General features: G+C 52.0%; 1 protein-coding gene across 1 annotated transcript in view; it reads right to left on the bottom strand.

Annotated features, from left to right (window-relative positions):
• Positions 1-22,066, bottom strand: part of LOC144721793 (uncharacterized) — a 49,547-nt gene that overhangs the window by 10,345 nt on the left and 17,136 nt on the right. Inside the window, exons 2-7 of the mRNA XM_078599716.1 lie at positions 8,359-8,558; positions 7,310-7,368; positions 6,347-6,400; positions 5,069-5,186; positions 2,908-3,162; positions 1,917-2,011 (exon numbers count right to left, since the gene is read on the bottom strand). Of these exons, the coding sequence (XP_078455842.1) occupies positions 1,917-2,011; positions 2,908-3,162; positions 5,069-5,186; positions 6,347-6,400; positions 7,310-7,368; positions 8,359-8,558 (781 nt within the window). The remainder of the gene's footprint in view (positions 1-1,916; positions 2,012-2,907; positions 3,163-5,068; positions 5,187-6,346; positions 6,401-7,309; positions 7,369-8,358; positions 8,559-22,066) is intronic.

Here is a 22,066-nt window from a genome sequence, read left to right as displayed (position 1 = left end):
GGAGGGGGTGGAGGGGAGGGGGTGGAGGGGAAGGGGTGGAGGGGAGGGGGTGGAGGGGAGGGGTGGAGGGGAGGGGTGGAGGGGAGGGGTGGAGGAGGTTGCTGGGGTTGGGTAGTCAATCATTATGCGTCGAGCGAGAATGTTTAATTGTCATGGGAACAACCGAACGAGACTCGTGTTCTCCCAAAGACCCTATGATATCATCATCATTGGCCACAACCCATTCAACCCCCAATCTCACCCCCCCCTCCCGCCCCCGCCCCCTACAACCCCCACGGGGGTCGTGACCCCTTAGCGGGGCCAGCAGGAAGAGGCCCTTCTCTGGGTTGTAGGCGCTCTCCGCTGAGGAGAGAGTGAGACGCGCGGGAGGGTCTGGCGCTCACCCGCCGAAAACCCCAATAACGGCGCACCAACAAATCCCAAACAGATTTAGGATTCAGCAGCAGTAGCAGCAAGCAGCAGCAGTGTCAAGCCTCGCGAAACCCCAGACTGCGCGGATACGTTTTTCCTGCTTCGGCAAAAAATAAATGTATGTAAAATGACGCAGTGCTTTTTCAATTGGGTGGGGAAAAAAATCCTCGTATGCACTTTGTAGTGCCAATCGCAAAGACGTCGTTGAGAAGAGTGCTGGAGATTGGGAGACGTGGTGAGTTGCGAGAAGGGACGATGTCCGATAATGACGATGGAATGGCAGTCAAGATGGAGGTGGCGGAGGAGAAACGCGCTGGAGGGAATGTCCGACGGTTCGACGGGCAGACGGAGCGTTGAGATCAGCTTGTGCGCAGGTCGCCGGTAGATTATTATTATCGTGGCATTGTGAGAGATGGGCGACGGTTCGTGGGAAGCCGTTGCCACCCAGCGGCAGAAGACTGACCACTGCCGATGGTGAACGTTCGACGCAATCTGGTGAGGGAATGTCGTCGACATGAAGTCGGCGGCGTCTCTCTTTTTAACCCGAGCTCTGCGAGAGTCAGAGGCTGCTCGCTCGCTCGCACGCGGAGAGGGAGGCTGGGTGCTGGTGCACTGGGGAGGGAGCTCTGGCCGTGTGAGATGACTCGCCAGCCAGCGGCCCCCCGCCCGCCCCCCATCGGTAACAAGAGATGGAGCGAGTGTGCAGCCTGGCGCGTTTCTGACGCCACACTTGCCGTGGCGTGACCCTCCGCCCTCCTGCGCCGCAAGCCAGACCGACCCCCTCCCCCACCGCAGCCAGCGCCACTGTAACCACCGCTGCTGGGCTCATATCCGTGTTTATGATCGTGGACATTTTATTATCTTCGGGACATCGACGACGATGATGAACCATGTGCTCTGCACTTGAAAGGAAACCCACGCATCGTCAAGGCCGCTCGCTGCTCTCCGCTTCACGCACGGCATTTCCCATCAGCCCCTCACCGCCGTCGCCAGGCCCCTGGTCTTGTGGTGAACCGAATTAGCGTCCGCTCAGTGCCAGCGTGCGAGTAGGCGGGCCGTGTGACCGAGGGAGAGGGGATGAAGGCAGTGCCGGATGAAGGTAGTGCGGGCCTGTTGCGTTTGTTATAAAGTGGCCCTAAATTAAAAAAACACGCATAAATATTAAAACACTAAATTTTTTACTTGCATAGAAAAGTATTTGTATTTTTTCTTTTGCTATACAGCCAGATAATACTACAAATCGCTAACCGTAAACACCCAATCGTTCGTAAAAGTCGAAGGCAGTATAGTACTATAGTAATAGAGCAAGTGCAGAATCACTGAACCGGAATTGATAGCTTGAAAGCATTTAGCGCGGGGCCCTTGAAAGTGCGGGGCTCTTTAAAGTGCGGGGCCCGTAGCTACATTTGTAGCTACTTTTGCTACTAGGATAATCCGGCACTGGATGAAGGTGGACGGGATGGCGGTGCGGTGGGGGGGGGGGCGACGTGAGGGAAGGCGCTCACCTGTGGCCGTGATGGTGAGGTCGTGCGTGCGGAAGCCGTCCTGGGCGTCGTCGAGGGTGAGGGAGGTGTGGGCGAGGAGGTGATACTTGGGCCCGCTGAGAGAGACGGAAGACAGAAAACGAGGAAGATAAACGACTCGCGACATTCGCGAAGAGAGGTGAAAAAATTAGTTTTGTTTTTCTACCTCGATGAATCGTTCTCGTGACGCAGGTTGGAGACGAGGTGTTAATCGAGATTACGGCTCGGGCTTTGTAGAACTTAACATTGCTTCTCTGCTCAAATGGGCATTGGGTTATCGTCCTAGCAGCGATCCCGTGAGTTGTCGCGATTCGTGGTCGCGATTCAACTCAAGAATCGATTCTTTTTGTCTCATCTTTACCGTCTCAGTTTTTTTTCTGATCTTTGGATATGAAAAAAAAACACCCCACGAGCACATAATTTGTTTACATTGGAAATGTTCAACTACAACCCACACGATTCGATGCGTGTACCGTGAGCCTAAGTTTCGATTTTATAAGCAACAACCCATCAAGGCATGGGTTGGCAACAAAAATAACAAAGAGCCGATGCTTGACGAGCCGCAATGCGAAGACGAGACGTCGGTCCTTAATAAGTAACGCCAACGAAGCAGTCCTTCAAGAGCCGCACGCAGATTGCCGACCCCTGCATTAACGGGACGGCTCAAGTCGCAGTTGCACAGTCGTCAGAGGCTCTGTCAGACATGCTGAGTTGGCTGGGTCGGACCGCTTTCAGATTTTTTTGCACCAGTTCAGAATGTTCTGGCTTCATGTCCGTACGTATGTTGAACTTCTTTCACACCGTACGTAGCCAACCGTGCTAATCGGAGGTGCGGGAAGAAGGACAGCGAACTAAACAAAAAAAGCGGTTTGGAAGAAACGAGTCCACGTGTTATGCATGCTCGACTTGTGATACGAGTCAAGAGTGGCGGGGGCAAGGGGGCTACCACCCGTCCTGGTGGCGGTGGCCTCACCTGACCATGGTGGTGACGGGCGGCGAGGTAGCGGCGGCGGTGCCGGAGGCTGGCGCGTCCCTTCGAGGCGACGTGTCCAGGGCGGCCCGGGCCCTGCGCCCGGCCGAGCGGCCCAGCGAGCCGCTGATCCGCCCGGCGAGACCCCTGGCCCCCACCTGGGTGCCGGCCGAGCCGCCTCCCACTCGGCACGAGTCTTCGGCCGCGCAGCAGCTGTAGACCTCCACGCGCAGGCGGAACGAGGGGCTCGCCTCGCGGCTGCACGCGACGGACAGACGGGGGCAATGGCAAATTGGTTGTGATTATTCTCAACATTGCACTTGATTGTCAATGAACCATTGGGTCGATTCGTGCCGTTGAGTAAGCTGTTTTAACTATGAGCTGCTCCTCACTCGTTCGGGGGTCAGTGCCGAACGTAATCACCGATTACAAAGCGATTACAATTTCAACAGATGAGTTCATCCCATTGTTTTGTAGATAAAGCAACACACACTCTGTATGTTTTGTCTAATTTACACGCTTAACATGATCCGTTTTTGTTTCTGTTTAATCCGGGCTGTCCCCCACCCCACTCCTGCCCCCACCACATTACCCCGGAAAAAATTGGCGGTTAACCGCACTAAAAAAAGGACATTTTAGGGAATTAATTGCCAGCAATCATCATCATCATCAACGGCAATGGTTGCTCCACCCTTTTTCTATTTGTAAAAGATTACTAAATCTGATCGCTGCCGCCCCTGGTGGGCAACTGGGATGGCAGCTTCCAATCAGACCACAGACGGGTCACATGACTACCCGGGGTTGTGTGCTCCAATCAGACGTTCACCACTAGACGCTTGTCTACTCTATGCCATTGCCATGCCAAGTTGCCATCGTTGCTCGCTCTAAATGCGTTTCCCGTGACAAAATTCCGGCGGCTATTGCCGTAAAATGTTTTCCCTAATGCTTCTAGCGTGGCAATACTCGGATCCTCTGTATAACCTCAACAGACTTTTGGGGGCAAGTGCTGTTAGCGAGCGACTATGAAGGCTGGCATAGCGGGGAAGAGGGTGGCCAACACCACGCCACTCCCCGGTGACGATGTTTAAACACCGCACAAGATACAAATTTGAGGCTGAGTCGACCTGGGGGAGGCCAAGGTACCGGTTTAGATAATCGTCATTGACGTTGGCGTGGCCATGAGCGGGAAACGAACTCGGGTCGCCGGGTTCGTTAGCGCACGACGCTTACCGCTGCACCACGCTCACACACGTGTCGCACACACACACACAGACACACACGCGCTCACTTGCGCACTGCGCGGCAAAGCCGGCCTCTCCCTTTCATCTCGTGCAACTATAAATATCGCTGTGCAGGCACTTCAAAAGATACCAACTCTCCCCCACTGTTGTGGTAAAAAAAAAAAAGTACATTTTAATATCGAGCAACGTGCTTTTCATTTCGAGAGTATTAATGTTTAGCGTAGGTTTTCGTCCCGGTGGGGGTGGCGAGTTATTCTCGCGAGATTTGATTGAACACGTGTGAGGATCGGGCGTCGGCGCGAGATTATATTTTTCCCCGCCGTCTCAAGCCAAGGAAGATTTTCTTTTTCCCAGATCAGGCCGCTGAGCTCAGAGCGGGAACAAAATCGACCTCCTCGTTCGAGGCGCTGCTGCGACGCGCACTCAGCGACGGCCGTCAGCCTGGATCCCAGCGCGGAAGAGAAACAAAAAACCGGCGGAACGGACCCTCGACGAAATGGAACGCGTCCGTGGGGCATCGTCCCCGGCAGAGGGATGGAGCGATGGAATAGTCTCGCGACGGATCGCAGAAAAACCGAGAGGCGGTGGCGGAGACCTCGGGGGAGGCCTTCACATTGCCAGCGGGTTGATCACGGCCGACGGTTACGACGGCGGGCGGGAGACGGTACTCTCTCGTCGCGGTGGCTCTCCATCCGGCCGGGCGTTCCTCGCGTCACCTTCGTCACAACCAAGACCGTCACCCGGGCGAAGTGGACGTCGTCGACTCGAACGGAGATATGATCAGAATAGGATCCGTGATGGGGGAAACGTGTGGGGTATTTGTAGGTTCATTGGGGGTTGCAAATATTTGCGGGGGGTGCACACGTGGATCTCGTGGTAGGGGTCCACACGTGGCTTTGCGAGAGGGGGGCGGGGCGACTTACAAGACGGCGGGAGCCTCGAAGCACACGTCCGTGACGGAGCGGTCGACCAGGACCATCTCCGTGTCGACAATCTCGGAGCCGAGACGCAGCAGGCAAAACACGGCGTGCCGCGGAGACTCTGCCGCACGCGGACACAGACAAAGATCCCCCGCGTAGCCTTCATCAGACAGCTGGGGCAAGTGCAGTTTGCGAGGATCTATTAATGCACTGCCGAGGTCACGGTCCGAATTTCGCCAACTTTTGTGACCAATCTTATCCAAACCAATCGTAGGTACTGCATCGTCTCAGATGATCATGATCCATTGATATTTATATGACGACGTTAACCCCTCTCTGGTCTTCGCACATGATGAGCTCACAGTGATGACATCACCATTGCTCTTTTTAAGACTGAATCAGGAGGATTTCTTCACAATTCTAGCTAATCGCCTGATGAAGCTGGTTGTAATCCCCAGTGAAACGTCGTACTCAAATTGTAAATGTCGTGGGTTTGCTCTCCAAACACACCGGTGTGCCGAAGTAGTAACTAATTGGCACGCTTTGTTCACGTGACAAACCTTACTAACGACACATTTATATTCACGCGATCTAACCCAAAAAAAACCCCTTAGTTGTGGATTTAAAAAATCACACCGCAGATTTGTCGTTTGGGAAAACAAATTACAACATCGCCCTCTACTGAGACACGACTGCAGCCCCGCGTCTGCGAAACACCGCAGCGCCTTCCCTCGTGACGATCGCCTTGCGCTGCGAGAACGATAGCGCCAATACAAATATACTCGCGATGTCAATGTTGGGAAGAAGACCAGCAGCGCTGTGCACGAGCGGCCTTGTGTGGCTAGCACAACGCCCGGCCGTCTTGGTCGTTACCTTCCCAGTGCCGATGTTCACGCAGCACACCGGGTGTAGGCCCAGGACTGGTCTAACATCGCCCGCCACTGATATAAATGTATGGCTGCATGTACGGTGAACTTCTTTTGCACTGTACGTAGCCAACCGTGCTAATCGGAGGTGCGGGGGAAGGATGATAAAATAAAAATGATGACCTTTTTTGGGTACTGGAAAAGTGTCCCGGATAGTTTGAGGATTACTGGTGAGATTTTACTTTAAAAATATAAATTTTAATAGTATATGCGTAGTTTGTCTCTTAATTGTGATTCTTGAATATGTTATTGTTAGTTTTAATGTGAGGTTAGTGACATTTAGCCTCAGGCCGCGCTCCGGTTGGCTGGCTGGCTGGCTGGCTGAAAAAACAAAACAATCGAAATGAAAACTCACCGCCCTTGTTCTTGAAGTGTTGCGTGTCCTTCCACATCAACGGAATTCGGATATCTGTTGGGACACAGAAAAATTAAACCCAAATAAACCCCTCAACTCTCCCAGGTTACACGTGAACTCTATTTAGAGCATTAGGCTGCTGTTATAAATTTCCACTTGATAGGCTACTTTGTTGAGCTATCATTTGTGGCCAGGTCGATTCTGAAAAAGAGCTGAATAGCACGGTGGGGCCTTTATCCGGTAAAATAAAAAATCGGTCAGTTTTAGTTTATGAACTCAACCATGAGCTCCGCAGCGATTACTGTCACGAAATTGGGACCGCACGCGTCACGGCTGGAAGGTGACGATCGCCGGTGGTCGAGACTAACGACCGAGCGGAGGTCAAAGGTGGGAAAACCGTTTCCGAGCACGTCAACCGCGGAGACGGAGCGACGAAATTAGCTCTCGCGTGCAGCGCCGTGGCCAGGAGTCGGCAACCCGTCACGTGGGCAGACATTTATATATATATGTAAACATTCTTAAACATAATTTAACATAAAGATTATTGTTTAAATATGGCAGGCGATGGGTCACTATGGAATGTCTTGGCGACGACAAAATGTACAACAAGTCAAACTGCATTGTTGAAGAATAACCAAGGGGGGAAATAAACTAAACAGACGCGGTTTATTCCTTCTTTTGCAGAATGTGTTTGTCGTCTGCTGCAAAGCTGCCATGTTGGTGTACAGGTAGCTCGGCGTGTGATGCGGCTCGCAAACTACTTTGGTCAAAGACAAAAACAGTGGCTCTTCTTCTTCTTCGAAAGGTTGCCGACCCCCAAAGCTCGACGGACCGTTGCATCGCGTGGCCGTGAATGGTGGCGACGGCAGTGGAGAGATCACGATCGATCGTGATGACTACAAAGTATATTACTATTACTATTATCATAGACCCAGCAGCGGCGCGGCTCACAGCTGTTCGCACCTGTGATGGCGACGGTGCCTGTGCAGGAAACTCTCTCCTGGGGGCCCCCGTCCGATGACCTGGACAGGAGGAAGAGACGTGGAGTGAAGGGGGGTGGGGAGGAAGGGCAATTTGAAGAGTGCGGTTGGCTACGTACGATGCGAAAGAAGTTCAACACACACACGTACATTCGGTATGTGCGGACGTACAGAGACGTTTCTGTGTGACGTCACGTGGTTTCTGCATGGGGTCCGGTACCCGCAGGGTAACCCCTTCCAGTGGGTACCCACGGATGCTTCCAGAGTGTAGCCGTGCCCCTGGGCACGGGGCGATGTTTGTCAAAGGGAGCAAAACGCAAACTGAAAGACACGCCACTATTTTCGTCCCAATATTTTGCGGGTGTCTTTTAGCCTTACCTCACAGTGCCCGTGGCCCTGCCTACGTCTACAAAGCAGTCGGGGGGCAGGGGGCCTTCATCCAGCAGTGGATCGATAAAGGGCTGTAGGTTACGCAGCAGTATTTATCCCGAACGCCGTCGCACGTCGTGACAGTAGCTCACGAGTCCATCCTGGACGTCGCCGTAAATCCGCTTATTCCGGGTCGTTTAGAAACGAGTGACCGTGGCAATTGGAATCCTTCTGTAATCCCATTAACGGCGCTAATTATAGCAACGCATTTGCTTAATTGTGGATAAATGGGCCCCGCCATGAGCAGATCAGCAGGGGAGTTGAAGGGACGTCATTTGTGGAGACTGAGTGAAGATTGGGAGTTGTCTGCCGAGAAATAAATTGTATTCCTTTATCCCCGATCGTTCTTTATGCATTTCAAATGTCAGACACCCACTTGTGTCGGACCTTGCGAAATTCACGTGCGAGTGGCAGGTCTCTCTCTGCCAACGCAAGAGTTGGCTGCGGCGCGCGCCGTGAGCGGGGCGGCCCCAGCGGCGTGCGCAAGCGGACGAGCCCAATGAGCGCAAGATCGATCGATCAATCGATCGATCGATCGAGCTTCCCGAGCGGTTTTGAATCGCGAGCGCCGGCCGACAGGGCGGGGGGGGGTCTTGCACCGACCTGCGCTGAGCGCGCCGCAGCACCTGCGCCTCCTGGCGCCGCTGCAGCTCGGCCATGCACGCCAGGACGCGCGCGTCGCACACCAGGAGGCTGCGCGCCGCGTCCAGCGCCTGCTCGGCCCGCGAGCACGCCGCCAGCAGCCGGCACGCGCCCTCGCGCACGCGCATCTCCCGCTCGATGCGCGCCTGCAGCCCCGCGTCCTGTCGACGACACGCACGGCACACGGCACACGGCACACGACATGCACGGCACACGGCACACGGAGGGGCGTTAGAGCAGACGTCAAAACCGAAAAGTTCAAGGTTGGGAGGTCGTCCATGACTGCGACAGGCAACACACAAAGACAAAGGTCCCCCCCCGTACAGCCTTCAACGCACTCTTGGGGAAAATGTTGTTAGCGGGCACCTAATAAGGCTGGCATAGCACACAAGGAGGCGGGTGACCAGCAACACGCCCGGCCGCCTTTGTCTCCCTAGTGTTGATGTTTATACACATGTGCCGGTTACTTATTTTAAGGCTGAGTCAACCTAAAGGCAGCGCAGGGGCAGGCTCAAATATTCGCCACTGTTATCGGTCGTGAGCGGGAATCGAGCGTTGTTCACTGGGTTCATAGCGCAGTGCGGTAACCACTGCGCCACCGCTCCCCACACATGATGATGATGGTGGTGAGAGATGGCGGCGATGGTGGTGATGATGGTGGTGGTTACGACGATGACGACGTGTGTTCTGCCGGTGGATCCGACCCAGCGACGAAAACTCAAGATGCCGCGAAGCTGTCGTAAGCGGTGGAGCCGCGCTAAGCGCCGCTAATCCAAGCGGCGTGGGGTCCCTCTCAGCCCGGATTCCGGGGCAAGCCACGCGAACCCACGCTCGCTAACCCCCCACCCCACCCCCCCGCCAATCCTCCACGTAACCAAACCGCCCAGCCCCCGTCACCCCCCACCGAACCACCCCGCCCACAATAAGACGATGGCTCAAGGATAGTTGTGGGCCGGGACGGAAAGAGTCATTGGTGTATCGTCGCCAAACATTTTGGAGGGGCGGGCGGTGGGGGCTTAGGAGAAGTGCAAGGAGGGAGGATGGCGCGAGCACCGTGTTGGCGAGATGTTAACTACCTCGCCTGGTGTGCAGGAGGTCGGGTGTTCGATGCCGACCCAGACGCCTGCTGTATATTTGGAGTTTGCGTGTCTCTCTCCCCGTGGCCGTGTGAATTTTTTTCTCAGGGTCCTCCGGTTTAACCGTCCACATATAGAAATGTGCGTTTGGAGTACTTCGATTAATTGGCCGCTATATGTTTTCACATGATAAGACACTTCGTTGAGCAATCGTTTGTGGCCAAGTTGCTTCTGAAAAAGAAGCTAATAAGCTCAGTGGGCCTTACCTGTAAAATACATATTTTGTATGTGATTTGTTTACCTTTCCTATACTTTGCACTCCTATCTTGTTTTTGTATCGTTGTTGTAACTCTCTGACCCGCCCCGACTGGACATCTGAGTAAAAAAGAGCTTCATAGCTCATCGGATTCCTCAGTGGGAGGCTTCACGCCCCGCTTTGTTCCCCTGGTAGCGAATCCGCGCATTACGGCGCCCTCCGTGGGAATTTCAACCGGAAGCGGCTGTGTTCATCCCTTGGGATCGCTGCACCCGAATAGCAGCGACCACCAACCCGACCACAAAGCGTCTCCAAAACCACGCTTCACCATTAACACTGGTCTCAGAAACATGCACACAAGGCGGACGTTTCGGGCAATGGCCCTTCTACAGAGAGGAAAGAATGCAGACAGCCAGAGAGATTTCACCGAGAACGTGAGGTCGTGTAAAATGAACGTGGTTGCATCGCAAGAGCGTGAGAGGCCGTCATCCAGCAGTTGATAGATCACGGCTGACGACGACGACGATGATGACGATGATGACGATGATAATGATGATGAAGCCTTGGCGGAGACGCGCAAGGTTAATCGACGACAGGGCAAATTGAACCCCGCGATGCGGTCGTGTGTGAGCAACACAACCGGACGGCGTTCGATGTCCGTGAAGTTTGGGGGGGGGGGTGGCGTGCCGGCGGTGGGGGGGGGGGCACGTGCACCCTCGCGCGCTCCTTCGTGATCGTGAGTGACCGTGGCATGGATCGAAATAGAAAGAAAAAACATCTAAAATCCCCTAGCGGGACCCGGTGGCAGGGCAGGTGCTGTGCTTAGGCGACAGCTACCACCGACAAAAATACAAAACAAAATTAAATCCCCGGCAGAATGTTGAGTGCGGAGAGAGTGGCGGAGCGTCCCCACCCCGTGCCCGACCCCAGAATATCGTCCGTCAGCGCGGTGCTCGCACCCCCGTTTGGGTGTTCCCCTGGACTGTGTCTCTCTATTAATCTGCGAGGCCACTCAATCAGGGCCCCAAGCAACGCAAGCAAAACAAACTAAAACGAACCAACATATATATTCTTTCTAGATTTGAAGCTTTCGTGACTGCAAGGATTCATACTCTTAGTTCTTTCGGTAATGTCACGTAGGTAAAAAATGAAATAAAAATTAATAAAAATAAAACAATAAAAAATTCCTCCCCGTAGAGGGTAGTAATTCTAGATTTGAAGCTTCAAATCTATTAATTCGTTTTGGTTTGTTTTTCTAGAATCTAGAATTAATACCCTATACGGGAGGAATTTTTTATTGTTTTATTTTTATTAATTTTAATTTCATTTTTTACCTACGTGACTTTACCGAAAGAACTAAGAGTATATATATATTCTTGGTTCTTTCGGTAAAGTCACGTAGAAGGGAAATAATAAAATAATATTAATATAAAACAATAACAATTCTCACGACGTTTCGACTGCAACTGCTGTGGATTTCACACCTGATGATGATTACTTGTGTTGCAGTCGAAACGTCGTGATAATTTTAATTGTTTTATATTTATATTATTTTATTATTTCCCTTTTTTACGTGACTTTACCGAAAGAACCAAGAATATGAATCCCTGCAGTCACGAAAGCTTTAAATCAAAATTAAATCAACATATAGATAACAAAAATAAATGAATTGTTCGTAAAATCAAAGGTGCAAGCAGGGATTTATTTAAGCCAGATCCGTCCGGGCCGGTGACATGTTTCCCGCGCCCGGCACACCACATCCAGTATACCCCTCGCTACGGCTACTGCAACTCTGGTCACGGGCCACCTACTCCAGCCTACGAGCGACCGGGAAAATTAATCCGCGCCCGGCACACCACATCCAGTATACTTATCACCACGACTGGGCTATTACTGTCGTCACGAGCCACCTTCTCCAGTCGACCAGCGACCTGGAAAACCTTCGATGAGGAGTGGCTTCAGCCCTCTCACGCGAAGTAAAAGCTGAACGCATAACGTGGAGGCTGTACGGGGGGGGGGACCTTTGTCTTTGTGTGTTGCCTGTCGCAGTCATGGACGACCTCCCAACATTGAACTTTTCGGTTTTGACGTCTGCTCTAACGCCCCTCCGTGTGCCGTGTGCCGTGCGTGCCGTCGGAAGGAAGCGTCGCCAATGTTCTTTGCGCGGTGCTTGTGGAGCATCGGAGCGCCCCCCCCCGTTCCCTGTGCATCGGCGAATTTAATTGAGGCAGTAAAACACCGCCCGTACGAGGCAGCCACGTGCGGCGCGAGTGTAGAGCAGCAGCAGCAGCGGTTTATTTAACGAGTCCGTAGCCAAAGGGGGGGGCGGGGGCGTAGAAATTGTTCATTTAAATCGCTGGGATTCATTGGCAATGGGCTCGCGCACAAAAGCACGCACTCTATTCAGGGCGTTAATATGTTACTTGTTAGCCCGTCCTAGGGCGGAAGCTGTAATATTAAATATGTACATTAACGTTTTATTGTGTGATTGTTCATTTTCTTAGGAAATGTAGCACATTAATACATTTTTCTTCACTTATTAAATTAAGGACTTTGGAATATTTCTCGGTCTACAATATTTTGTGTGAATCTCGTATCGCTGTTCAAAAGATTTCCCTGCAGTTGCTATCCTTGATGAACACTTTGATCCGCTGAGGATATTTAGATCAAGACAGCGCTTTTTACTGGTAGGAACCTCCTGGTTACACCAGCCCACAGGGGATTATTGTGTCCGTCCGTCCGTCGTGCAGGGAGGGGCTGGGTGGGGAGGGAGGGGCTGGATGGGGAGGGGCTGGGTGGGGATGGGCTGGGTGGGGAGGATGGGGCTGGGTGGGGGGTGGGAGGGGTGGGGCTGGGTGGGGAGGGGCTGGCCACCCGTGGTGCCCTTATAAAACTCAACGTTTAACCTACTCACGCCGGCTTGTGCCCGCCCTCACAGTCGGGCATATTTGCGGAATACACCACGCCGCCGTTGACCCTGGCCATTGACCGAGCAACCCAACGTTCCTACCAGCTCCCTCCGCAGGAATGTGTTAGACACTGTATAGGGGCAGTGTGATCTGCAGAGGGGGCAAATCTAGCTAGCATAGAGGCAAAAGAAGCATTAAAATTGCAAATTTTTTTGACCAGGGAGTCTTCGGTATCTTACACAATAGGCAAAGGTGAACAATTTCTGTGGCTGTATAATTTGAATAAACGCGTAACTTCACTTTAGCACTGTTTTTAAATCACCTGAAGCTGTTAACTGACAAATTAATCTTCTCCGATTGACGCTTGATAGCGAAGAGTGAAGAGAGTAGAGTGCTGATACTGTCTGAAGTAACTTAGTAAATAACGAAGAGAAGCATTCGAGTTACGAATAAATTCATCAGAGTATAATTTTATTTTGTCTCAATGTAATGGCAGGGAATATTGAAAAAAATAATTTCATCAAGCACTTCACTGCATTTCACTGTAGCACTGCATTAATGGCAGTGAACGTTGCACTAAAGGAAGTCATAAAACACCTCGCAGCATTTGACCGCACCACTGCATTAACACCTGACGTAATGTCACAGTAGCAATGTATTTAACGGACGTTCAATTACTTGCAATCCACTGCTCTGATACTTGCTGATCTTCCGCTTTCGCTCGCTGGGGTTGAAAACAATTGGAGTTCGATACAATGTCTGTAAAGTAGCAGAGAAATGTTCATCCTCGCGTAATTCGGAAGCGTAAAGTCGACTTGCCTTTTGATGGACGTGCCGAAGAAATAAACAAAGGAACCAAACCCACCGCGATGCAGCGTAGAATTATTGATTGCCTTCACTTTCTATAAAGATACGTGAAATCGAAAGCGAATTTGCGTAAAAAAATGATGATAGCCGCCGACCTTCTTCTGCGTTAGTCAAATAATCCAGGCACACGTGAATACTAATGAGGGGGGCGGGGCGCATGAGGAGTGACGTCACGCGCGGGACACACACACGCGCAGCCATTTTTTACTCGTTATATTAGTTGCTGCGTTGATTTCTTGATTAGCTTTACTGTCCATAAAGAAAGGTCACAATGAAAGCTAATTTGCGTAAACAAAATTTCGTTTCCGCTCCACCTTCTTAATGTGGAGTGACGTCACCTGTTCATGATTATTAATGAGGTGGGGGGGGTCCATGTGGAGGACCCCACCTGTTCATGATTATTAATGAGGGGGGCTGGTCGACGTGGAGTGACGTCACGCGCGTTACACACAGACATTCTTGGCTCATCATATTCGTGATATGTATACACGCACGCGCTATAACCGTGCCCGTATATACTACTCGCTGTATACAGCCTTAACAGGCTGTTGGGGCCAATTGCTGTTAGCGAGCAGCGCCTATGAAAGCCCGCACGGTGCACGAGGGAGTGGCTGACCAACACCATTCCCCACCGCCTTTGTCTCCCGAATGACGATGTTTACACACCGCACCAGCTAAATATTTGCGGTTGAGTCGACCTAGGCGAGGTCCAGGACCGGTTCAGATACTCGTCCCTGGTGTTGGCCGTGTGTGTATACACTACACACGATATACACACAGATACACACGGGGTGGAGTGGTGGCACGGTGGTTAGCGCGCTACGCTGCACAGTACGTAAACCCAGCGACCGAAAGTTGTATTCCCGGCTGTGGCTATAATGTGAGTGGTGAGAGATATCTGGAACGGTCCTGGGTCCCGTCAGAACCAGGCCGTCATCATCCAGCAGTGGAATGACAGAGGGTTATAATACATTAGCAATTTACATTTAGACCATAGGTTCCTCTAAGAGGATTACCAGTGTCGACTCAAAACCAGATTTCAGAGGTAGAGAGAACTTCAAAACGCAATGGGGGAAGTGAAACACGTCCCAGGAATGCGCTGAATTCAAGGAAAATAAGGATTGGAGAAGGCAGCTGCTCACAAAAACAGCTGTTGATCAATGACAACACTTATTTGAGTTAACAGGCGAATGTCAACATTTTTTTAAACAAACAAATAAATACCTTTCAAACCTCCACCATGGAATCATCTGGCTACCAACTCACGATCGGTCCTTCCCCGTGACTAACTGAATGATAGCCATCGCCATGACAACTCCTGCACTTGAGAAATTGGACATCTGTGAGAAAGAGCTTTATAGCTCTTCGGATTTCCTCCAGTATAAATAAATATTCTGATTCCGATTCTGAGTCATTGCTGCTTAGGTTTTACCGGCTGTGTTCCACAGCTCTCCGATGCGTTCTCAGGTTGTACCACGGCGTTTGTTTGGCAGAGTGTCTGACGTTTGGCACCACGTGCTTTCCCAACACGTGTAGTGAAACTATGTTTGTTATTTGACGAGGGTAAGGCCCACTAAGCCATATAGCTCTTTTTTCAAAATTGACTTGGCCACGTGGAAATGTCGAGCGGCCAAATACTCTGAACGCGTGATGTTGTTACTAAATGTGGAGGGAAAAACCGGAGGACCCAGAGAAAAATCCATGTGACCACGGAGAGAGAGACGCACAAACTTCAAATATACAGCAGCAGGCGTCAGGGTCGGGATCGAACCCACGACCTCCTGTATACCAGGCGAGGTAGTTAACATCTCCTAGCCACCGTGGTGCTCCTCAGTCATAACATGACACCAAACAACACGAGGCACAACCCAAAAAATATATTGGGAGACTAATTGAAAGCAAATACATATTTGTAATTCTCCTTGCTTCGTCTCTAAATCACTAGTATTTTATAATTATTATTTTAATTACAACAGAACGGCCAAAACTATTTTAACAATTAATTCCAGAGCAGCTGTTGCCTCTGGTGTTTGCCGCCCCCTTCCGTGTGGAGTTTCTTTTTTTTATTTTCACGAAAGCTCTCGGGGAACGCACAGGGAGGACCTGGCCCCGAATTCCTCGGCGCAGCAGATTTCTCCACGCTCTCCGTAATAAAGGCGCCCCCTTCGCGAGCGGCGAAGTGCCAAGCCGTCCCGGCTGGGTGGCTGAGGGGGTGAGAGCGCTCAGAAGCTGACGAGAGTCCTGCGTTCCGTGATCCGGCTTACAAGCTGCCCGTTCTTGAACCGCCTTCTCAAGTGCTAGCGAGGGTTGATGGCCATCGGCGCGGCCGCCGATGACCAAGCAGGAGCAGCAGCAACAACAACAAGACCAGAAAGACAAGTCACGGTCAGTTTGGTTTTGCACTGCATTTGGTTCAGGTCGGCAGAGTGGCACAGTGGTAACGCTCGTGCCTCGCAGCAAAGCTGGACCTGGGTTCGACTCCCGGACTTGCTCATTCTGTTGTCCTTCGCCCGCACGGCGTGAAAGAAGTTCAACGTGCACACTTACATGCTCGGGGCACGTCTCTCTGTGGAGTTTGTACTTTCTCACCCCCTGTTTTGCCATAGTTGTAAAAAAAAACTCATACATTCCAATGTAAAAAAAGTAAAGGCAAATTGCTCCATTAGGATTCATACACACACAGCAGCAACATTGCCGCCTACTGCGGAAAACTTGACAGGATCCTCCTGAAAAATAATCTTGAGACTCGGAGAGGCTTTCCTTTCGCGCATCATCCTAATAATGTGAATAATGGGAGTTGAAACAAAAAAAACGCAACACTCCTAGATGGTGATATCCTGCAGCTGGGTGAATGCAATGTTGCGTGGAAAAGCGCATTCCAACTCGTGTGTGTGGGTAAGAATATCACTTGATCTTAGCAGTAGTTCTGTGATGTCTCCTTGCATGGGCTATTCTCTAACACTGACATATGTTGTTCAGCACAATGAGAATACAATTCGGAAGAAGACGAGACAAAAAAAGAAATTGAATTATTTTGTTAATTGACGGCCTTCCTCAAGGCCACACGCCCATGGCTCTTCACCCAGCGACCAAGACCCCAATACTCCCAAGACTCAAGCCGAGGCCGGCAACGAAAAATCCCAAAGCTCCACTTCCCACTTCCCGCTGCCCTCCAAGCAGAGACCCCGGCGCTCGTGAGTGAATTTCAGGCGTGGGAACGACTCTCAAGAGTTTTTTTTCCTTATTCTTCTCGTAGCCATGTGGGTCCATGCTAAGTGGCCATGGGGGGAGGGGGCTCATAAAGGAAGTCATTGAGGGGGGCCACAGCTGATGGCTTGCCAACCCTGTGGAGACGTTTCGGGGAGGGTGGAGGCAGCTACGCTCTTGGCCCCCCCTCCCCACCACCCGCTCCATACTGTTACTCCCTTGGGTGTCTTACAATCCATCGCCTATTCTGCATAATGGTGGGAGCTCATTGAGACGTAATGGGCCTGGCTCCTCTGTGGTTGGAAGGGCCGTGTCTGCCAATATCTGGTGTCGTAAAACAAAACACGGATTACCGCTCTTTTCCATTTCACGCCTGAACTGTTGAGAACTCGTCTCGCTCCCAGACCACCTCACACGCGCCTCTTGCAAGGGAGATCTGGGCTACGACCTACAGGGGGAATGTTTACAAAAAAGAAAAGCACCGCTCAAACGTTTACCGCGCAAAATTAACAACGGTTTTAAAAGTATCAAAAAAATAATCAACGCGCACAACAAACCCATTGTGAACGCAAGAAGTGGCAACAAGAACGCGCACAGCCCCACGTGAGCTCAGCCTCGCAGCCGTCTCCGTTTGAAGGATCTCGTCCGACACAGTGGCGGCCGCGCAGCTACGGAGATTGTAAAGCGGGCGGCCCACGGTGTCGGCGAGGCCCACGGTGTCGGGGGGTGGGCCACGGTGTCTGGGGGGGGGGCCCGGCGACCGGCGTTACGAAAAGGGTGGAAAATTTGGACAACGTGCAGGGGGGGGGGGCCCATGGCAGCCACACTTCGCCACCGGTCAAGGATAATGCTGCATGTGCCTGTGTGAGTGTGTGTGAGTGTTTCGGTGGGGCAGTGGGCGAGGGGGCAGTGTCGAGAAGATGAAAGCGAGGTTGGACAAGGCCCAGCATTGTGTTGGACGCGAAGACGCAGGGAACACAATCCACACGTTTACTCGCGTTCTTGGCGTGCACGGCCATGTGTACATGTACAGGGCCGTGTGCACATGTACAGGGCCGTGTGCACATGTCGGCGTATATGCAGTGAGGAGCAGTAGTGCAGCGGTTAGCGCGCTGCGCTACGAACCTGGCGGGCCAACACCAGTGACGATGATCTGAACCGGTCCTGGGTCTCCCCTAGGTCGACTCAGCCTCAAATTAGTACCTGGTGCGGTGTGTAAACATCACCACTGGGGAGACAAAGGCGGCCGTGCGTGGTGTTGGCCACCTACCCCCTCGTGTGCCATGCCGGCCTTCAATAGGTGCTTGCTAACAGCACTTGCCCCAACAATAGGTTGAGGCTATACGGGGATCTGTGTCTTTGTATGTACAATATATGGGGCGTGATTCTTGGTGCAGTGGTTTTTAGAAGTCCGCTATGAATCCGGCCACATCTGAGCCGGTTGAGGGTACCCCACTCACCAGCGTGGTGAAGTATGGTCAAACAACCCGCATGACTTACTCAGGAGGGAAGTACTACTATTCACATTTCATTTCACCAGGTAAGGCCCACCGAGCTATGTAGCTCTAGGGGTGGTCACCCATCCCAGTAATAACCAAGCTCAAGTCTGCTTAGCTTCTGAGAGCTGATATGACGTACATCGCTTTGTCAATCCACTGCTGGATGAAGGGCCGGCAAGATGTTAACTCCCTCGCCTGGTATGCAGGAGGTCGTGGGGTTCGATCCCGACCCTGACGGCTGAATGTTTGGAGTTTGCGTGTCTCTCTCCCCATGGTCGCGTGGATTTTTCTCCGAGCCATCCGGTTTTCCCCTCCGCATTGAGAAACAGGCACTGACAGTGTTTGGCTGCTATGAATTTCCACGCGATAAGCCACTTTGTTGACCTATTGATCGTGGCCAGGTCGCTTCTGAAACAGAGCTGTATATTTTGATTTAAAGCTTTCGTGACTGCAGGGATTCATCTTCTTGGTTCTTTCGGTAAAGTCACGTAGAAGGGAAATAATAAAATAATAAAAATTAAACATAATAAAATAATTCTCACGACGTTTCGGCCACAACGCAAGCAGCCGCTTCTACGTGACTTTACCGCAAAAACAAGAAGAGCTATGTATATGTGAGTAGGCCTTACTTGGTTAAATAAAAAAGTAGTTTTTGGTTTATAGACCAGCACGGTGAAGTACGGTCAAACAAGCCCCATCACCGACACACCGACTTGAGGAGGCCTTCATCCATCCAGCAATGGATTACCCAAAGACTGTCACGCATTTATATAAACTCGGCACAAATTGTTAAAAGCCACCGAGTATGTGCGTATAGACACTGTTAGTGTGGGAATGTATTGTGAATGCTGCTAGTTGTAATGCTGTGTGTGTCTGCGGGTTATATATAGAAGGCTGTGTTCTTTGTTGCGTGGCGATGTGGCTCATACGCTTGGCATGCCCCCCCACCTCCCGAATACAAATGCCCCCCCCCCTCTCCACGATGTCTCAGTGATTCCGTCACTTAATGTCTGAGCCGCTTGTCAGCGCGAGGAGACAAGAGCTGTGGCTGTTTGTGTGGCCCGCCTCCACGTTACGTACTGTTTCCACAATCACCACCACAAACAGCACAGCTACCACCACTACCGCCACAACCACCACCACCACAATCACCGCAACCACCACAGCCAGAACCACCACCACAAACAGCACAGCTACCACCACTACCGCCACAACCACCACCACCACAATCACCGCAACCACCACAGCCAGAACCACCACCACAAACAGCACAGCTACCACCACTACCGCCACAACCACCACCACCACCACCACAATCACCGCAACCACCACAGCCAGAACCACCACCACAAACAGCACAGCTACCACCACTACCGCCACAACCACCACCATCACCACCACAATCACCACCACTACCGCCGCAACCACCACCACCACAACAATCGCCACCACAATCAGCACAGCCAGAACCACCACCACAAACAGCACAAGCATCACCACTACCGCCACAACCACCGCCACCAAAATAAACAAAGATCCCCCGTGTAGCCTTCACAGACTGTTGGGGCAAGTGCTGTTAGCGAGCACCTTTGAAGGCCGGCACGGCACACGAGGGGGTGGGAGGTCAGCACCACACCCGGCCGACTTTGTCTCCCCAGTGGCGATGTTTACACATCGCACCAGGTACTCATTTGAGACTGAGTCGACCTAGGGGAGGCCCAGGACCGGTTCAGATAATCGTCATTGGTGTTGGCCGTGAGCGGGAATCACCACCGCTACCACAAGCATTGTCACCACCACCGTTTCACCTGCCATCACCTCCGTATGTATGTACATGTTGAACTTCTTTCGCACCGTACGTAGCCAAGCGTGCTAATAGCCAACAGGCACCGCAATCCTCACTGTGACTGCCACCACTATTGGCGCAACCACCATCAACAAACACGTTCACTCCACTAAACAGGTGTTTTTGCTTACCCTTACACAAACGCCACGGCCTATGTTATAACATACAACACACGTGCCCTTTATTAACCCAGACGAGAACTCATTAATGATTACATCACAGGGCCGTGAGAGCTGGGGGGGCGGGGGGTAGGGGGGGTGCATCCAGCAGTAGATCGATCATGACCGATGGCGATGAAGAACCCGTTGAGAGTAGCACACACGATATAGCTCGCAGCAGGGAGCCTATTGTGCGGACAACAGCACCGAGAGGTGGTGCACCCACAACATAGCACGCGCTCGGAGCGCTCTCATTGTTCATCATCTCAACAATGGCCCCGTGCCCAGCCAGCAGCACAGCAGCAGTGGAGCCTGCAGGAAGCCTCGTCGTGAACTGGGGGGGGTCTATGTAGAGGGGGGGCTCGCACACCCCTTTGATGGGTGCTCTCTCGTGGGGCTCACCCACCATCACAGCCACTCCACGGTGGCTAGGAGATGTTGACTACCTCGCCTGGTATGCAGGCGGTCGTGAGTTCTATCCCGACCTTGACGCCTGCTGCTGCTGTATATTTGGAGTTTGCGTGTCTCTCTCATCGCGGTCGCGTGGATTTTTATCCGGGTCCTCCGGTTTTTCCCTCCACATTGACAATGAACAGCACACATTTCAGGTATCTGGCTGCTATTAACGTCCACGTGATGAGCCACTCCGTTGAGCTATTATTTGTGGCCAGGTCGCTTCTGAAAAAGAGCTACATCGCTCAGTGGGCCTTACCTGGTAAAATAAAAAAATAGTTTAGTTTTAGGAGCACCCCCTTCTCCTGTAATGAGTACCTGTAGGGGGGCCCTTCCCCGTAGGGGGGGCCCTTCCCCCTGGACGCAGGATGCTAGATCTCTCACTGAGGACATGTTCTGCGTCTAGATTTGAAGCTTTCGTGACTGCAAGGATTCATATTCTTAGGTTATTTCGGTAAAGTCACGTAGGTAAAATTTTTTAAATTAATAAAAGTTAAATACAAATAAAATAAAAATCACGACGTTTCGGAGGCAACACAAGCCTGAAGACGGAGGCTTGTGTTGCCTCCGAAACGTCGTGATTTTTTAAATGTTATTTTTATTTTACTTTTATTAATTATTTTTTTTTACCTACGTGACTTTACCGAAAAAAACCTAAGAATATGTTCTGCGTCGCCTCGAGACTGGAAGAGTATGCGGCACGTGACAAGCAGCTGCAGCCCACAGCGGTGTGCCAGACCGTGGAACGATTTCCCGGTGTCGCTGATTCGGACAGACGTGGCTTGAATGAATCCCTGCCTCTCGGGGCCTTACCTCGCGGCCAGTGGGGGGAATGACCTGGTGGTGGCCACATTGTCAACCCTGTCGTGTGACCTTGCTTAAAAGGGGTGGGGGAGGGGGGCCAACATTGAGGGGACGGGATTGGAGCACGACGAAACCAATGTTAAACAGAGCGAGTAACGATATACGACCGGCTCTTACCTCTCGTGCATTCTGCTGTTCTAGCTCTCACTGCCTGTGTACAGTCTATGGGGGAGGGCTGTATCAACTTTTTTTTTACTATACTGCCAATTTATTTTTAATGGTTGGGTGGTTGGGGGAGCCCAACCCAACCCAGCTTTCAGCAGGAGGGGGTGCTGAGCCCCCCCCCCCGCCCCCCCACGACTCCGGCGAGTACCTGCAGGCTGGTGGCGAGCTGGCGGATGTAGAGCATGTTCATGTCCTCCACGATGCGGATCGTGTCCTCGCGGCACAGGGCACCCCGCTCGGCCGGCATGATCCTCCCGCACAGCAGGGACAGCATGGGGCTCGCCCGGGACACGCCGGGGCAGTCTCGTCCGCGTGTCCGTCTACCGCTGCCTCGCTTGTTGGGCTGTTTGGTCGTCCGTCTGGCTTGGC

Source organism: Lampetra planeri, chromosome 12 (assembly GCF_965212315.1).
Source record: "Lampetra planeri chromosome 12, kcLamPlan1.2.h2, whole genome shotgun sequence".
Taxonomy (NCBI): domain Eukaryota; kingdom Metazoa; phylum Chordata; class Hyperoartia; order Petromyzontiformes; family Petromyzontidae; genus Lampetra; species Lampetra planeri.
Note: the sequence above shows the minus strand (reverse complement) of the source record. Positions and strands in the feature narration are given on the sequence as shown.